Source organism: Cucumis melo, chromosome 7, assembly GCF_025177605.1.
Source record: "Cucumis melo cultivar AY chromosome 7, USDA_Cmelo_AY_1.0, whole genome shotgun sequence".
Taxonomy (NCBI): domain Eukaryota; kingdom Viridiplantae; phylum Streptophyta; class Magnoliopsida; order Cucurbitales; family Cucurbitaceae; genus Cucumis; species Cucumis melo.
In genome coordinates, this window is record NC_066863.1 from 15,709,345 (window position 1) to 15,729,315 (window position 19,971).

The following is a 19,971-nucleotide window of genomic DNA, read 5'->3' on the forward strand; positions in this document are numbered from 1 at the left end:
AATCTTCACGAGGTGTGTTGTCGAATATATATTTATTCCTATCTACTTCTTCTCAATATCTTTATCAGTTTGTCCCTTGGGGTCTGCATTTTAAAACATGTGCTTTTTTAAGGTGTCTTTTAAAAAATATAACAAAACGACAAAGTATTTACATTGTATAGAATAATTTCGAAAACGGAAAAAAGTAAATGATCTACCGTGTAAAATATCAAAAATAGCCCATCAACCATACCGTCAACAACGCGGGCATAACATATTTGCTACACTATTGTTTAGATTTGGCTATTGTTTGGTGCACAATCGTTTAGATATGACTACAATTTATTTTTTCAATTCTATTGTTTAATTTTGTTACACAATTGTTTAATTTCACTATGTTTAAATTTGGTTACACGATTGTTTAGATTTGATCGTTTAGATTTGAACCCAAATCTAAACGTCTTTTTTTCAAAATTTGGTTACATGATCGTTTAGATTTGGCTAAATGGTTTTTTTTTTAAATTCTTTTACTACACGATCGTTTATTCTTTTCTACAAGATTGTTTTGACGATTGTTTAGTTTTAGCTAAACGGTTATTTTAGTTCTTTTGGTACACAATTGTTTAGATTTGTCTACTCGATGATTTTTTTTTACACGATCATTTACATTTGGCTACTCCAATCTAAACGATTTTTTAGATTTTGCTATTTTTTGTACACAATTGTTTAGGATTTGGTTATCCAAATTTAAACGATGTAAAAAAAAAATTAGAAAAGAAGAAAGACGATGGAAATAAATCGCAATAGAAAAAAAAAAGAAAGAAGAAAGATGATGAAAAGATTAAACGACGTAAAAAAAGAATCAGAAAATAAGGAAGACGGGAAAGAAATCGCAGCAGAAAAAAAGAAGAGGAAAAGAAGAAAGACGATGAATCGTAGCGAGGAGGAAGACGATGGAAGAATCACTACGAGGAAAAGAAGAAAGGCAGAAGGACAAATAAAATGACTAATTTCATGGCCTTTGTTACACGAACCGTAAATAGTTTAGTGTTTTGTTACTTTTATGAAAATTATATATATTTGGTTTATTACTTGCTTTAAATTTAGGTTTATTTACTTATGAACATTTTTATATTTCTAATTAGAATGGATAACAATTGTTAGAATAATTATTAACTATCTAGCAACATTTTAAAAAAATTGCAAATATAGCAAAATCTATCGGTGATAGACTTCTATCGTTGATAGACTCCTATGGTTTATCAGTGATAGACCAACATTTGCTACATGGTCTATCGGTGATAGACTTCTATCATTGATAGATTTTGACAAATTTTGCTATATTTGCATTTTTTTTAAAATGTTGCTATATACTTAATTATTTTGAATATAGTTGCTACATTTGCAACTATCCCTATAAAATTTTACGAATATGTCGTTGAAAAGTTATTTTAAATGATAAAACTTTTAAAAATATTTACATATATAACAAAATATAATATATCACGATACACTATTACTTATATCTATTTGATAGTTTATCTTGATATATCGTGGTCCATTGTAGATATACTATGATATTTTGCCATATTTTTGTTCATTTTGCTATAGTTGAATCTTTTTTCTATATTAATTTGCTTTTATTTTGATCTATTATAGATAGATTATGATACTTTGCTATATTTTGTAAATACAATAATTCGTTTTGCTATATTTGCATATTGATATATGTAAAAGAAAATCACTTTTGATTAATCTAACTAATTTCTTTACTTTAACCATGTTTACGTCCAAAGCGAACTTAGTTTTTTTTTTCTTTTTTTTTTATCTTAGGAATAGAATGTTTAATAATCAATTTTCACAAAATTGTATTAAATAAAAGTGTTTAGCAAACTTATGTAAGACTTACAGTATATGGTTGAAATTTGAAAGTTCATGGTTATTACACCAAAATAAAATTCAAATTTTATGAATTGTTTTTTTACATGAAAATAAATTTTATATCCAACTCATTGACCCATTCTTAAAAGTTTTGAATTTGTGATTGAATTATTACTTGATTGATATAAAACTAAAAGTATCATTCACAAAATTAAGATTTCCTAAGACTCAATCAAAGCTATAAAATGAAATTTGTAATTTAACATAAAAAATTAAAAAAAATTGATTATTATGATTTTTTTATATCCAGAAGTGTCTAAGCCTTGTGATCGAGCTTACACATATTTCTATTTTTAATAATTGTTTGGACTAAAAAGAAACAAACATGCATCATAAAAAAGTAAGCAAGTTATAAAAAATAGAATGACAAATTACTATTTACTAACCACCCATTTAAAAAGAAGATTTGAATAAAAATTTATTAGAAAAAGTAGATGTAAAAGAATCACAATGACAATTTATGAGTATTTAAGATGAAATAGGATGTTCCTAGAATCAAAAATTATATCTAAAGCTCACATTAATTATTGCAACTTTAACAAAAACCCTCAAACTCATTTTTCATATGAAATTTAACCTCTAAAACAAAATTTGGAAACATATTTCATTTGCAAAATTAAAGGCTATTTTTTTTTTTTTTTATATAATATACTTATTTTTTTCTTTTAAAGAAAAATAATAATCTAATTTTTATTTATGATGTTCTTCAGATTCCATAGTCGACCGCCCGCACTGTGTTAAGGCATTCCCAACGTACTTCGTTTTTGGTTTCACAAAAGAAAAGGAAAAAAAAAAAAAAAAAAAAAACCCATTTCCTCCACACTGAATTCCAAGTTTCAGCAATTGCAACCGAATCCCTTCTCCCAAATCCAAACCCCCTTTTCCCCATTTTCCTTCAACCCCACAATTCCATTCCCTTATCCCTTCTTTCAAGATTCAACCATTTTCCTCTGCTTTATCCATGGCCGACGCTGCTGAATTTGAGCGCCCCGACCTCAATTGTGGCCTTGCTTCCATGGATTCCTCCGAGTCCCGTTGGGTTTTCCAGGACGATGACCATTCCGAGATCGACGACTACGACGACGACGACGACCCCCACGATAATGCTGCCCGTCATTCTATGGATTTGGAATCTGAGGATGAAGATAATGTCGAGCAGAAATTGATTCGGACTGGCCCACGTATTGATTCTTTCGATGTCGAAGCCCTTGATGTCCCTGGTGCACATAGAAATGAATACGAGGTGCTATGAGTTTTCTATTTCAGTTGCATTATTATTATTATTATTATTATTATTATTATTATTATTATTATTATTATTATTATTATTATTTGTTTGTTTATCACCCAATTTCTAGTTTATTTTATCTTGTGATCTTCGTGTTTCTTTGTAACTAGAATGAAGTGAAGTGTGGGGTTTCTTGATATTTTGTTTGATCTGCCTGGGGCGTTTATAAGGAAAACTAGGATGTTTTTATTTTACGTAACTTATTTTCAGGACTTCAGCGTGGGAAAGAAAATTGCTCTTGCTTTTCAGACTCTTGGAGTTGTATTTGGTGATGTTGGGACAAGTCCTTTGTATACATTCAGTGTCATGTTCAACAAAGTTCCTATTAAGGGAGATGAAGATGTTATCGGGGCATTATCGCTTGTTATCTACACCTTAATCTTGATTTCACTAGTCAAGTATGTTCTTGTTGTTCTTCTGGCAAATGATGATGGTGAAGGTATGCTTTCAAAACTTATGCTATGTATTTAAAATTTCCCCTCTTGCATGCTTATGTTTAAGTGTATTGATGCAATTTTCCACCATGAATAGCATGCCTACAAGTATCGAAGGTTGGTCTAGTAATTAGGGGCTGACTGTGATAGAATTGTACTGAGATAATATGCATAACCCCAGTTTGCCCTTATAGGAGAAATTTTGATAGCCACTTATCTAGTCATCGCATGAATGATTTATTCTTTGTATGCTAGCAAATGTGTGATGAGTTTCACTATTTACTTGCCAACTTCTGCAGGTGGTACTTTTGCGCTGTACTCTTTGATTTGTAGACATGCCAAGGTCAGTCTACTCCCGAATCAACTGCCTTCGGATACCCGAATATCAAGTTTTAGATTAAAGGTGCCATCAGCTGAATTGGAAAGATCACTAAAAATAAAGGAAAAACTTGAGGCTTCCCTGACCTTAAAGAAGCTTCTTTTGATGCTTGTTCTTGCTGGAACTGCTATGGTAATAGCCGATGGAGTTGTTACACCAGCAATGTCAGGTTTGTGTATTCTATCCCTTCTCTTTTCTCCTAGGAAAATTTCTAGTGCTAACGAAATTACACTTATATTCCACAAACAATCAATTTTACTATTTAAACTACCTTGTTCAGTTGCACCTTTTATCTTTTATATGTGGAAAAAGCTTCTAGGCCAATAATGGAGTTAGAATTTGAGGAGTGTGTTTACTATTACTTATTTTGAATAAAGACTGCCTTTTTTTCCCCTTGCAGTAATGTCAGCTGTTGGTGGACTAAAGATTGGAGTGGATGCAATCAATCAAGGTAGTTTTTAGCCTGTTTGACTGTCTAGTTCCTATTATATGGCAATACATTTAGACAGACCAGAACATGATGATAGATTTGAAGTGTTTTATACCATTTGGGGCGTATCTTCTTGAGCTCCATTCATCTTTTTCAAACATATAATGAGAGACCATCAACTTTTCTTTTTCTTTTTTTTAATTATTATTATTATTATTATTATTATTATTATTATTATTATTATTTTATTGTAGTTCTGTTTATTTTATTTCATGCTATTTCCTTTTGGTGTCCAAAGTTCTATGATTATGCAACAGTGAAATCTGGGCTTATGATCTGTGTGTGGATATGTAGATGAGGGCATTTTCCCTTCATTTGATTTGTGATTTACCATGGCCATGGGAAGGACACATTTTGGTATAAAACTAGTCGTTTTTATACTTTTTTGTATCTATGAAGTACTTATAATAATAAAAAAAAAGTGTTTTTTTTCCCTTAAAAATTGAATACCTACAAAATCAGTTTGTCTTTTGAATACAGTTATTTTGAGTGTATCACTTCTTGTGACTTGCTCCAGCAAGATTTTTAGATTACACCAAAAGCTCATTAAATATGAATTATTTGGCTTGTGCCTGGCTAGATCAATATCCAATTTGGGTCAAACAATCCAGCAGTTAGATAATTGTATCAAGTGTGACAGCTTTTTTATAATTCAGAAACTATTTGAACCTTTCAGAGACATGGACATGATGAAGAGTAAAATACTGGAGAAAGCAATGAAGTTCTAAAATCCCATAGCTCAACTTGAACAAAAAAAACACATATATATACTAGCCAAGGAAATTTCTAGTTATGATACATCAATCTCATTAAATTATGATGTCGTACTTACATTTATTCCTAAAATGAAACTTTATGCCATGGGGCTTTTCCTCATTTGATACGCTTCTTTTCACAAAATCACATTTTTCAGGATTGCTTCGTGATGTAGAAGAATAGGGGTTAATTGGGTAATTCGTTAATATTCTAGATCCACTTGTAATAAAATTTTATAAGTAGTAAGCTTTCCCTTCTTGTGTGAAGCATATTATCATTTCAGTAAGAAGATCTATGATCTTGGTTATTGGAGAATTACTTCTTGAGATTGTTTAGGCTACATCAATTTGGAATTAGAGTGACCAGTCTGGGCCAAACTGACCGTTGACGGTAGAAGACCTAGAAACTCTTGGTGACACCGATCATAAGAGGGAGCTTTGCGAGTTGTGCTTGTTGCCGAATATCACACATCTAATTAGGGGAAACCCTTGAAACTCTAAGAAAGAAAGAAGACACCAAAGATTTATCAAGATTTTGCAAGAATGGATTATTACCAATGAAAGAAGAAGTCCAAGAAAAAAGCAGCAGTTGGTATAGGCAAGAAAATCAATTTCTTAAAAAACAATGCAGTTCTTATTCAAGGGATTCAGAAGAAGAATTTCAACATACTAATCCTGGCCATGATTTTCTTAAAGTGCCTATCATTATCCACATTGGAAATTTGATTCTAGTGATACTCATGACTCTGATGATGCTTCTCAAGCAGTTTGGGATGGAATAAGAAGGCGACAGTATCAAAAAAGGACCCAACTATCCAATCAAACCCATATTTTTCAGGAAATCAAAGCAAAGATTGGGAGTTGGATAAATTAAAGAATCATCAAGAATTATCAAGAATGGATTTTACGGCCCCAAAAAAACATTCAAGAATTGAATACTCTTTTGGTTATGAAACACAAACAAGAAAGGTTGATTCAAGAATATCAATGGATGAGTCCTATACCCACCATGAGATTGAAACATATTCAAGAGTGTACCAAAATGACTACTTTGATCCCATAACATCAAAGAAAATAAAGAAAACAACAAAAGAAATCCAACGTTCATTGGAGAAAATGACTCAACATATCGATCAACTATCTATTCATTGGCAAGAGATCAAGAACATATTGGTTTCATATACCGAAGAAATAACAAATGAATCACGGTTGGAGAATTTTCAAATAGAAAATCTTGCAGATAAAATTGAAGAAAAATAAGAATTTGAAAAAGCTGATTTGGAAATGGTTTCAAGTAAAGAAAAATCCAGTGAAGAAGAGGAAAAAGAAGTATCGAACACCATACAAAAATCAAACAAGAACAACGACAAATTGATTGTGGTGGAAATTGATCACCAAAACATTGAAGAACTTGAACCTAATGGAAAAGAAGACGTGATTCTTGAACGATTCAGTTTGTACGGTGGTTTTTTAGTGATTGGTCCTTTTAATGCGGTCTTGAATGAGCTTGGAGGAAACATCTTTTTTGGGTTTACGATCGATGGAGAGGTTCATCTTTGGGTGGCAATTTTGGATTTTTTTCTCTTGATAACCCTTTGATCTTTGTTCATAATGTAGGAGGTTGGTTTGGTCATGCTCCGTTGAACAAGTTTATTTCATTCCTCATTTGTTTCATAACTTTTTTCTTTTTAAAGTTCGTCGAAATTTTCTTTTTGGAGGAGTAGAATAAAGTAGAAGAATAGGGGTTAATTGGGTAATTAGTTAATATTCTAGATTAATTATCTTTTTACCCCCACCTGTTATAAAATTTTATGAACAGGAGCCTTCCCCTCTTGTATGAAAGCATTATCATTTCAATAAAAAGATTTACAATCTTGGTTATTGGAGAATTACTTCTTGAGACTACTTAAGCTACATCACTTCAGTAACAAGTATTCTAGTAACTTTTGGGTTTGTTGATGTTTTTTAAGCGAATCACAAAGATAGGCTAAAAGCAGTAGTTTGATGTTTTTCATGCAATTTTTTATAGTCTGATTCTTATTTTAATAGAAACTTCTAGTAAACTCTCCTTTTTGATTTGTCAGTTTGAGAAGATTTATGTGATTTCTTTGGCTGGGTTTGGCTTATAAGATTCTTTATTCTGCCCCGAAAGCTCTGTTTCTTTTTCCTTTGGGTTTAGGGAGCTCTGTTTCTTTTTCCTTTGGGTTTTGTCGTAATTTGATCAATAGAGAGATGACTGAGGTTGTTTCTTTTTTGTCTCTCGTTGAGAGATATTCAATTAGATTGAGGAGAAAGGATATCTGAATTTGGCATCCTAGTTCTAGTGAAGGCTTTCGCGTAAATCTTATTTTAAATCTTTGTTGTATCATTCTCCCATTAGAGATTGTGAGTTTGAGGTTGTTTGAAAGCTTAAGATTCCTAAGAAAGTGAGATTTTTCACCTGGCAAGTGTTACTTGGTCTTGTTAATACTTTAGATTGGCTGGTGAGGAAAAGAACTATGCTTATGGGACCATTTTGCTGTATTATATGTCGGAAAGCAGAGGAAGACCTTAATCGCCTTTTCTACAATTTTGGTGTTAATCATGCGGGACATCATTGTTGAAGTTAGAGGAAAATATGAAATAACTCACTAGATTCATTCTATACAATAGAGTTCAATATATATGGGGATACATGGAAACCCTAACTAAAGACTGGTAAATTACAATAATGGGCTAACGACTAAGAAGCTCCTATATATATATATTATAACGCTCCCCCTCAAGCTGAAGCATATATATTAATCATGCCTAGCTTGTTACATAATTACTCTATTCGAACTCCATTCAGAGCTTTTGTAAAGATATCTCCTACTTGTTCTCCAGTCTTCACATATCCAGTAGACCCCAAACCTTGTTGTATTTTTTTTTTTGAATAAAATGACAATCATTTTCAATGTGTTTAGCACACTCGTGAAATACTGGTTAGATGCTGTATGGAGAGCAACTTGATTGTCACACCACAACTTAGTTGAAATTATAGTATTAAAACCCAACTCAATCAAGAGTTGATGTAACCACATTATCACACACTGCTCGTGCCATTGCTCTGTATTTTGACTCAGCATTTGATCGTGAAACTACGTTTTGCTTCTTACTCTTCTGCGAGACTAAATTGTCTCCAACAAAAAATACAATACCAAAAGTCGACCTTCTGTCTTTTTTTTATCTGCCCAATCAACATCTGAAAAACATTTAATGTTCATATGGCCATGATCTTTATATTGAATCTCACATCCAAGTACAACCATAAGGTATCATAGAATTTGTTGTACCACATCCTGATGAGGTCATAAACTGACTCACAATGCTTACTAAATAAGCTATGTTTGGACATGTTATTGTAAGGTAATTTAACTTCCCTACTAATCTTTTATATCTCTTAGGATCCTCAAATGGTTCTCCATCTTTCAACCGTTGTAGACCAGATACCATTGGAGTATTGCACGACTCGACTTCCAATTTTCTTGTCTCAAATAGCAAATCAAGCACATATTTTCTCTGACATAAAAATATCCTTCTTTTGTCTCATTACTTAAATTCCAAAAAAGTACTTCAACACTCTCAAATCTTTAGTGTGAAATTGACTTCGAAGGAAAGATTTGAGAAACAATATACCTGATGTATCATTGCTAGTTATAACAATATCATCAACATATACGACAATCAGAATAATTCCAGTAATAGATCTTCGGTAGAAAATGAGTGATCCGATTTTCTTTTCTTCATTCCAAACTGCTCAAGTGCTTTACCAAATTTTTTGGACCATACACGTGGACTTTGCTTCAACCCGTACAAGGATTTGCGAAGACGACACACTTTATCAGTCTCCCTCGAGCAACTACGCAACCAACCCAGTGGTTGCTCCTTATAGACTTCCTTCTGAAGATCATCGTGGATTAAGACATTTTTAATGTCAAGCTGATGTAAAGGCCAATCTTGAGATGCTGCTATAGAAATGAATAACCTGACAAAAGTAAGCTTAGCAACAGGAGAGAATGTATCGAAATAGTTAACCCCATATGTTTGAGCAAAACCTTTAGCCACAAGGCATGCCTTTAAATGAGCTATTGACCCTTTAGAATTAACTTCAATTGCAAATACACATTTGCACCCAATGGTCTTCTTTCCTGCATGAAGTGACACTAAATCTCAAGTACCATTATCATCTAAGTCATTCGCCTCTTAAGTCATTGCACTATGCCACCCAAAATGAGACGAAGCTTCATGAACGGTCTTACGTATCGAGATAGAGTCAAGAGATTTAACAAACGAACATGTAAGAGATGATAATTGGTCATAAGATACATAAGATGCAATAGGATATGTGCAAGAACGTTTACCTTTACAAAGAGCAATTGGAAGGTCATCACTTGGTCTTGAATCCAATAACAAAAAGTGTTTTGGGACAGAACATTCACCTGGGGGTTGTTGCTGATGAGAGTAAACTTTGGGTATTGGTGGACGATTAAGGGCAGATGCTAGAGGTACAATCGGGGAGGGAGTTGGAGATGTGAGAATATAAAGAAAAAGATCGTTCTCCTCCTCCCCCGACTCATACTAGGCAAAGGGGTAATGAAAGACTTCTCCTCAAAGAAAGTAATGTCTCAAGAGACAAATTATCCATTCAAACTTGGACAATAACATCTGTATCCTTTTTGAACACGAGAGTAGCCTAATAAAATGCACTTCAAAGACTTGGGGTCTAACATTATCAAATTAGGACGAACATCTCGAACAAAACACTGCCCCAAATATTTTAGGCTCAATAGGAAATAATGGTTTGTTTGGAAAGAGAACATGATAAGGAATTTGACTCTGAAGAACATATGTAGACATGCGGTTTATAAGAAAACAAGTTGTGCAAATTGCATTAACCCAAAAATGTTTTGGAACATGCTTTTGAAAAATGGTCGTGTAGTATCAAGAAGATGCATATTCTTTTGTTTTGCAATCCCAAAAATGGAGTATCAGCACAGGATGATCGGTGAACGATCCCATGTGTACATAGGTATGAATTTAGTGCTTCTGAAAAATACTCACTAGCATTGTCACTTCTCAAGGTTCCAAGGCATACACCAAACTGCGTTTGCATTTCAACATGAAAATTGTTGAAATGAGATAGTAATTGAGAACGATTTTTCATAAAATATAACCAAATCATGCGAGAGTGATCATCAACAAAGGTAACAAAATATCTAAATCCAGTTTTGGACATAGTTGCACACGAACCCCAAATATTAGAATGAACTAATTCAAAAGGAGAATTTGTCTGTTTGTCAACTCTAGGATTGGAGCTAATACGATAAAATTTGGCAAACTGACATGAGTCACTATTCATTGAAGAGAAATTATAAAACTGAGGACAAAGATTTCTTAACACTGAGAGGGATGGATGACCAAGACGACAATGGGCATCAAAAGGAAAAACAATTCCAGAACAAGCAACGGTTGTTGATGTCGATACTTGGTGATCCAAACTATAAAGTTCTCCAGATTTACGTCCTTTCCCAATAATCTTCATTATTACAAGATCCTGAAACAAGCAATAGCCATGATAGAATGAGACATAATAATTAAGGTCACAAGTGATTTGAGTTAAATGACAATTGAGGTAAATGGAGGTCAGATGACAGAGAAAGGGATGGGGTAATATTTATGGTGCCAAATCCAATAACAGAAGACTTTGATCTAAGGTAACACTGGTAATGGATATAGATGACAAAGTTGTAGAAAATAATTTGGGATTACTTGCCAGTTGCCATATGAGCAGTAGCATTGTAGTCTATGATCCATTGTGTAGAGGAGGAAAAGAGACTGATTCATGTTACTTGAATTAGCAATGGTTGTAATAGGAAGGAGATGCTTTCAATAATTTAGTTGACAAATCATGAATAGATGGAGCTCGTAATTGAGCCAAATGAGACATCACTATGGGATCGAAAACCAAGATCTTGGAAGCTTCTATCCAATGGCAACCCAAATTAGAACAAAACAACTACAAATTCAAAGAACCAAAAGGGTACTTTTCCAAAGACCCTCCCACTCGATTAGATTCCAGAGTAACCAAATTACACATATCAACTAGAAAACACAAATGGAGACGAACCTAGCTGAAAGAGAACAAAATGGATCTCCCACGTGCTCCCATGCGTCGACGTGTGGATCTTGCAGCGGAGGAAGAGGCAATGCGTGAGCCTCACACACTGGTCGGATGGTTTAAAAAATTTGGGGTTTGATAGATCGGCAGCTAACAGATGGTAAACAAACTGATGACGGCGAAAATGGGCAAAACTATAGACTCACCCCTCCACGAAACCCTAGATGTTACAAAAGGGTTCTAAATTCTCAAACCCTAATTTTCTCTAACTTGGCTCTGATGCGGTGATACCATGTTGAAGTTAGAGGAAAATATGGAATAACTCACTTGATTCATTCTATACAATAGAGTTCAAAATATATAGGCATACATGGAAACCCTCACTAAAGACTAGTAAATTACAATAATTAACAACCAACTAATAAGCTCCTATATATATACACATATATGTACATAACAATCATAACATTCAAGCAACAATTAGTGGATTTCTTCTCAATCCGCCTTTCAAAGAAAAAGGCCATGTTTTTTGGATAGCTAGGATGTGTGCGATTTTGTGGGATATTTGGGTTGGGGTGAGAGGAATAATAGAAATTTTAGGAGAAGAGAATGATATCTGGTCCTTGGTTAGATTTCATGGTTCTCTTTAGGTTCAATTTCAAAGCAGTTTTGTAACTATACGATTGGTCACATTTTGCTTAATTGGACCCCTTTTATAATATGAGGGTGTCTTTTGGGGGCTCCTTTGCCCTTGTACCTTTCATTATTAGTCTCAATGAAAGTTGTTGCGATGCACGTACTTCTCTACATCACTTCTTATTATTGCTATATATGTTGGGTCTGAAACATCTTTTTACCGTTTGTTATTTCTGCAGATGAGGCTGTGATGATCTCAGTTGCCTGTCTTATAATTTTGTTCAGTGTTCAGAAGTATGGCACTAGCAAAGTGGGGCTCGCTGTTGGTCCTGCATTATTTATATGGTTTTGTACACTTGCAGGCATCGGGATATATAACCTTGTCGTATATGATAGCAGTGTATTAAAGGCATTCAATCCTGTTCATATTTACTATTTCTTTAAAAGGAACTCTACCAATGCATGGTATTGCCTTGGAGGTTGTCTTTTATGTGCTACAGGTAAAAACACTGATCTACTGATATTTCTTTTTTGTTGTAGTTTAATCAAGATATGTGTTTCATTAATACAATGAAAGGGTAGGTTGAAAATTATGAAGTCCCTGCGGATATTTCAACCCCCCACCCCAGGCTGCCAAAAGAAACATAAAGCACAGAAACTCATTCATGAATGAAATAAGGACTTTGAAATCATTAAATTTGTTAGTTTATATAGCTTGCTTTCATGTAAATCCTTCCAACATTTCAGTTATTTTATCTCGTTGTTGAGTTTTTCAATTTCAACTGTCACTTTTCCCGGTGGAACTGAAGCAGCACTCCTATTTACGGTTTCAGTTTGCCTTAATTATGTGCCTCTGATAGGTCCCAAATTGATATATTTGCTAATTAGGCAAAACCATAGAGTGTTCAAGATCTCCCCCTTCTCCTTAAATGCTCAAATGAGGCCAAAAAACAAGATGTCAAAAGATGAAAAGACTCCCTCACTGCCTCTTAAGAGGGCTTTTCCAACCAAACCAATCCCTATGGGCTCCACACAATCACACCCTCACGCTCTTGAGTAGAATTCTCATTCCTTACCAGTTACCTAATTTTGCCCATCCCTTCTCTTCTTATTTCTCTCAGTATAGACTTTAGTAACTCAGGGTCTATCAGTCTCCTTCAGGAAATTCACCATTCTGCTTTGAAGCAATATCATGACCTTGCTACAAAAGGCATCCTTGAACTTCAGCAATCTTTCTACCCCAATCCCGATTTACATGATTCCTAGGCCTGAGGACTTTGCAAGATTTGTTCTGAATCTTGAGAACCTGCTAGGAACAACATTGGAGTCTCACCAGTTGGCAACATCCATAGGTTGCCATGCCTTGCTTAAATAAACTTTGATGTAAAATGAAAATTTCCTTGAGTACATTCTTGGGACATGGAATCAAAGTTCAATTAACAGTTTGGTCATTCTCTATTCTCTTTCCTTGCATATTTCTACCACCAGAATACTTCGTTTCCTTTGTTCATATACTTCACCAGGAACTAAATGACAGCTTGAACTTGACTTCTCTTTTTGATTCTTTGGGATGCCTTTCTAATGCCTATGGTAAGGAGTTGAGGGGTCTATTTTTTATGTCAACAACATTTCTTCATTTCACAACATCCTTCTGTCAAGATGCCATTGCTGGCCAACCCTATAAATAAGAGTCTTCCCTTCTTGTCTGAAATCCATTATCACTCTAATAAAGAAGGATCCTCAATCTTGATTTTTGGAGGAACAACAATCTGGCAACAATTGGTTGACTGATGGGTGTTGGTAGGCACACCTCACACTTTGGGCACACAGGAGACTGAGTCACAGAGATTAAAATATTTTAAATATATACCTTTTTGAGTAATTGTTGTAGGCAATTTTCTTGTTAATCAAATTATTTTACCTGTCATTCCCTTCCACATTAGCACATAATGATCCAATCATCATTACCCATCATTTCATTAGTTTAAAGTTTATTTAGGGACATTATAGAATCATTTTTCAAACCTGAAAGATTAAAGTATCCTTTTTAAAACTTCAGAGACCAAACAAATATCATCCTCAAACCCTAGAGACCAAAATCACATTTGCCCAAACTTTTATTATTACACTACAACCAAATAGACCAGAAAATAGGAAAAAATCGCTTGCCACAATATTGTACTCTTCTCCCTGAGAGTGGAGCTCAAATTCACCTCCTCCAATAACATCCCTATTTCTAACCCTACTGATCCCAAAAGAACTCTTGCACTGATTCTAAAGGAAATTCACTAACTGAGACACTCCCATCCTCTGATGCCTCAGGCAGAGAATGCACCACTGCAGATGGAGGACAAAGGAGAAATGTTTTTGGACACGATCCAAGGTACTATTAGCTCTCAGCCTCTCCCTAAGAAAACTTGCCAAGCAAGAACCTTAACCATTTTTGGTCCTTTTATCTTCCATAAAGAGAAGCCTAAAGCCTCAGAGCAGACGAGATTGTTGGGATTCACCATTGAGGGTTATTGAAGACTAGAGTATTATTAGGTTTAAGGGTTATGGAAATTTTTTTAGGAGGTTAGGGTTATTTTCCCTTTACGGGATGCTTGTTTTCGGGAATCTATATAATTTATAAATGTGTGGAAATACATATATCTGAGTCCTGACATTTTAGATTACTATGTTGTTTGTTTTGGAGGAAGAAATTGCAAGAATGTATGTGAATACTTGGCTAACTGGGATTGTTCTGATAGATTTTTGTACAGAAGTGACAAGTGTTAAGATTATGTATTATACCAGTAATGCCCTCACTTATTTTTAGGTGGTTTACATATTATTTTAATCTAATTTAAATGTATATAATGATTTGGTATGTATGATTTATATTATATTTTAAAATAAATTATAAAAAAACAAAAGAGTAATTTCAATGGTTGTGCTGCTAAACATAGAAGTATTGGGCAAATTTTGGGAAGGTATAATAAAGGAATATTACACTTCAAATTTTGATAGGAAACAAATCAAGATACCATTCAATTTAACTAAAATTTATTTTATATCTAAATGTAAAATATAAATATGGCTAATTGCATATGGTCATTTGTTAGTGCATGATTGATTAAACAAAATATATTATTTTATTTAAAACTACAAATGAAAAAATGTGATGAAGAATATGGATGAAAGACAAAAGTATAGAAGAAAAGCGTGAAGGGCAAAGATGTCATTCAAGGTTGCCATCTACGTGGGCATTTGAAAAACTCATGTTGCAAGAGGGCATCCAAATATAGATAAATACCTCCAACATGGACATCCTAGGATGCCTAGATTTCACATTTACATTACCCCAAAACAAATGGGGTACTCCAGATGTCTATCCAATGTGAATCTTGGATTCACACCTAAGAAACAACTCCTTAACATCTTTTTAGGCTTCAATTTCTTTTTTCTTATTTGTTCAAGAATATGTCCTCTCTTTTTTATCACATTTAGTTAGATGTATTCCTTGTAAATCCGTTCTTCCTTTTGTTATGTTGGCCAAGCTTTTCTTTTTCACTTTTGTCTTCTGTTATTTCATTGTTAAATCTTAACTAATATATCAAATTACATACAAGAAGATCCTACCATCTATAGGCAAAAGTGAGCACAGCTCAATGGTAAATGACATGTACTCCTATCTTTAAAGTTGGGGGTTCAAATCTATATACCTCCTCTTGTTGTACTTAAAAAAGTTCCTACCATCTACAGTGGCATTTCATAGGTGGGGGAGAGGGTTATTAATCCTAGTGGGCTGCAATTTGCATTTGAACTTAAACTTTGAGATTTCATAATGTGGATCTAAGCTATGCCCCCTGATGTTTCTCTTAAACCCATGGTGGGGGAGAGGCCTACTATATCCTAGTGGACACAGATTTGCCTCAAAACTTCGTACTTTAGATCTGCTATATAAAGTAGTACTATAGTGTGTCTCCTTCATATTGTGATTCCATGGCTCTACTGAATGCATAAGTAGGATAACAAAAGAGTGGGATTCCATACCACCTTTAGATCTGTTGTTGTTCTCATCAATAAATATTGCATATGTAGGATAGATGTATAAATTTAAAAAGATCCTTATATCCATTGCTAGAAATTATTTTTTGCAATTACTATAGCAACTAATAATGATTAGATTACGTGCAGTTTTAAATAATTGAATTTGTTGTGACTTTGATCAGCATGGAGATTTTCAAGCTCCCTTATTTTATTTTTTATCAACTACCAGGTTCCGAGGCAATGTTTGCAGATCTTTGCTATTTCTCCGTCCGGTCAATACAGGTAGGACATTTTAATTTAAGAATGTAAAATTAGGTACTTCATGAACTTCCTTTCTAGATGATGTTTTGCACTAATGAAGATTTTATTTGTGCAACGTTTCACCTTTCAGCATTCTATGAATTTTTATGTCTAATGTTGTATAGTGAATGTTTGCAGCTTTTAATTTAAGAAGGTAAAATTAGGTACTTCATGAACATCCTTTCTAGATGATGCTTTGTACTTGTGAAGATTTTATTTGTGCTACGTTTCACCTTTCAGCATTTTCTGAATTTTCTTGTCTAATGTTGTATAGTGAATGTTTGCAGCTTACGTTTGTGTTTCTCGTCTTGCCTTGTCTTTTCTTGGGTTATTTGGGTCAAGCTGCCTACCTTATATCAAACCAAAATGGAGCTGAGCACGTATTTTTTAATTCTGTTCCCAGTAAGCATTAATTATCTTTATTGATTCGAAAAGCTAGATGGCTTTCATTTTCATAAGTTTTCTGGGTGCTTTTGCTTATGCAAGTCTCTTTTCTGTCTACAGAAAGTGCTTTTTGGCCAGTTTTTCTCATTGCTAACGTTGCTGCATTGATTGCTAGTCGGGCAATGACTACAGCTACCTTTTCATGTATAAAACAATCAACAGCACTTGGTTGTTTTCCTCGTCTTAAGATTATTCATACATCTAGGAAATTCATGGGGCAGATCTATATCCCGGTGTTGAATTGGTTTTTGTTGGCTGTCTGCCTGGTGGTTGTCTGCTCCATATCTAGCATGTATGAGATTGGAAATGCATATGGTAATGTTTGCATTTTCTCATGATATTATTTTTTCAATTGCTTTACCATAAATGATTTATCTTTGAGAATAATTTGGCCCAAGGGCATGGGAGTTCTTAAGGTGATATTTGGTTCCTTATTAGATTATTTCTTTCAATGCTTTTGTTTTCAGGCTCTTTTGTATTTGCTAGGTCTTATTTCTCTTGATCGAGCAACTTTTTTGTAGTTCAGCTTCATTTTCTGGGTTTTTTTTTTTTTTTTTTTTTTTTTGTGTATATGTGTATTTTCTTTTATCGGATTTTATTCTCTCAATGAAAGCCAAGTTTTTTTAATCTTCCTTCAAAAGAAAATATAAAGTTTGGCCCATGGTAGATAAATGTGGATAACAATTCCATCTTAACCTGTATTTCTTAACTGTATCCAATATGTTTGGATGTATAATGAAGTTTTCTGTGTTTTTATCCAATTAGTGTATGGAACCAGTATTAGGAGGTTGAATTATTGCTTACCCTTTATTATCCAGGGTATTATATGTTCTACCTGATCTTTATGCTAAACTAATTTTCTTGTAGGTATTGCTGAGCTGGGAGTGATGATGATGACAACCGTCTTGGTTACCATTGTTATGCTTCTTATATGGCAGATAAACATTATCATTGTGATGGGTTTTGCGATGATCTTTCTTGGGATAGAACTGATATTTTTCTCGTCAGTATTATGGGGTGTGGGTGATGGCAGTTGGATCATATTGGTATTCGCAGTAATTATGTTTTTCATTATGTCTATTTGGAACTACGGAAGCAAGCTCAAGTATGAAACTGAAGTAAAACAAAAGCTGTCAATGGATTTAATGCGAGAACTTGGGTGCAATCTCGGGACAATCAGAGCTCCTGGCATTGGTTTGCTCTATAATGAACTAGTGAAAGGAATACCTGCAATATTTGGCCATTTTCTTACTACTCTTCCTGCGGTTCATTCAATGATCATATTTGTCTGCATCAAATATGTACCGGTTCCTGTTGTGCCTCAGAGTGAGAGATTTCTTTTCCGCCGAGTCTGTCCAAAGAGCTATCACATCTTTCGTTGCATTGCCAGGTATGATACTCGATTTTCATAAGAAATATGGCTACAATGAATTCTCATTCAGGCAAACCTACATTAAAAGGATAATCTTGTATTCCTTTTCACGATCTTTCACTGGGATTTCATCACTTAACAGGTATGGTTACAAGGATGTTCGAAAAGAAAATCATCAGACATTTGAGCAGCTCTTAATTGAAAGCCTCGAGAAATTCATCCGTCGAGAAGCACAAGAAAGGTCATTAGAGAGCGATGGAGATGACGACACTGATACCGATGAGACCCGGTGCTCGCGACTTCTCGTGGGTCCGAATGGAAGTGTGTATTCACTTGGGATTCCTCTCCTTGCTGAATTTAACGAGATCACTAGACCGATAACTGAAGTCCTTAACGTTCCAGAAGAGGTGCAGGCAGTGGAATCCCCAGACCCCTCTATCCCAGATGCAGAGCAATCACTTGAGAGAGAGCTTTCTTTTATACGAAAGGCTAAAGAATCAGGAGTGGTTTACCTTCTTGGTCATGGAGATATTAGAGCAAGAAAGGACTCTTGGTTTATTAAGAAGCTAATCATCAATTACTTCTATGCATTTTTAAGAAAGAACAGCAGAAGAGGTATTGCCAACTTGAGTGTTCCCCACACCCATCTGATGCAGGTTGGCATGACGTACATGGTTTAGATAGCTCAATTTTGTCTGATCTAATGAGGATATTACCAAATATTTGTGCGGCACGAGTGAGGAGCAAAAACAAAGACAAAAAGGAAAGTAATGGCCTTTACATTCTCCAGTGTGTGCTGCAACATCCATTTGATTTCTTTGGCTGATTGGATTCAGATGAAGCTTTTTTCACACCCTCCCCCTTGGTGTCATGCAGAAGGTTTTTCGAGGTGCAATATTGGGTTGGTGACCGTTGTAGTTCTTCATGCATGATGATGATGAACGGCTGAGGTGTTTGAAATTACATGAATTCCATTAATGCGATCCCACTGTAGGGCCCATGTGACTTAAAAAGAAAACTCTTGGAATTAATTTGGAAACTTTCATATGCACAAGTGATTTAGTCATTGTAGATAGTTCTGTTTTTTTTTTTTCCTTATGATAATGCAAAATCATGTTGATAGTCGAATTTCTATTCAGATTTTGTGTGTAGAGTCTAGATTTCAAGAATTAATCACAAAATGTGGGTGCCTTCTGAGGCGGATGAATGGAAGATTATTATTTATGATTGAACTTGAAAAGAACACTTCCAATTTCAGTTACTTAAAACACCAAAATATCGTATGTTGTAAAATAGAATTCACACGACTGGATATCAATTTTCTGTTCAACAAGTATGTGAATTTTAGAAAGTATGGAACTAGTTAATGACCAATTACATAAAATTTCAAGTACTAAGTTAAATCTTAATTTGTTAGACACTTAACATGCTTTACCTAAACTATTGTACATTGTCACACCAAGTTAGTTTCTAAATTAAGATTTCATGCGTGGTAGAAACTAATAAACTAAAGACACTAAATTAAACATTTTCTGCTGACAATGCCTTAATAACTTATTTATTTGCAACAAAATATTCTTTACTTATGACAGTAAAAAGAACATGCTTGCATCTAACATATTAATTCCCAACAATTTTTCAAAATGGAAACAAAAAGCATAATTTGTACATATCTTTCCATTTTCCAATTCAATCAAATCCATTTGTTTGTCGAGCTATTTACTCAACATTTAAGAAACATTTGTAACTTTGAAGTTTTGAACATTTGTAACTTTGAAGTTA

The 19,971-nt window shown here is 34.1% G+C and overlaps 1 protein-coding gene across 1 annotated transcript; it reads left to right on the plus strand.

The window, feature by feature from the left end:
- The first annotated feature begins 2,570 nt into the window (after positions 1 to 2,570).
- Positions 2,571 to 19,421, plus strand: LOC103495762 (potassium transporter 7). Its single transcript, XM_008457418.3, has 10 exons — positions 2,571 to 3,163; positions 3,419 to 3,647; positions 3,942 to 4,190; positions 4,422 to 4,472; positions 12,281 to 12,541; positions 16,303 to 16,355; positions 16,661 to 16,775; positions 16,878 to 17,132; positions 17,685 to 18,207; positions 18,332 to 19,421. The coding sequence occupies exons 1-10, from the start codon at positions 2,882 to 2,884 to the stop codon at positions 18,867 to 18,869; spliced, it is 2,556 nt and encodes an 851-aa protein (XP_008455640.1). The 5' UTR covers positions 2,571 to 2,881; the 3' UTR covers positions 18,870 to 19,421.
- Positions 19,422 to 19,971: the final 550 nt, after the last annotated feature.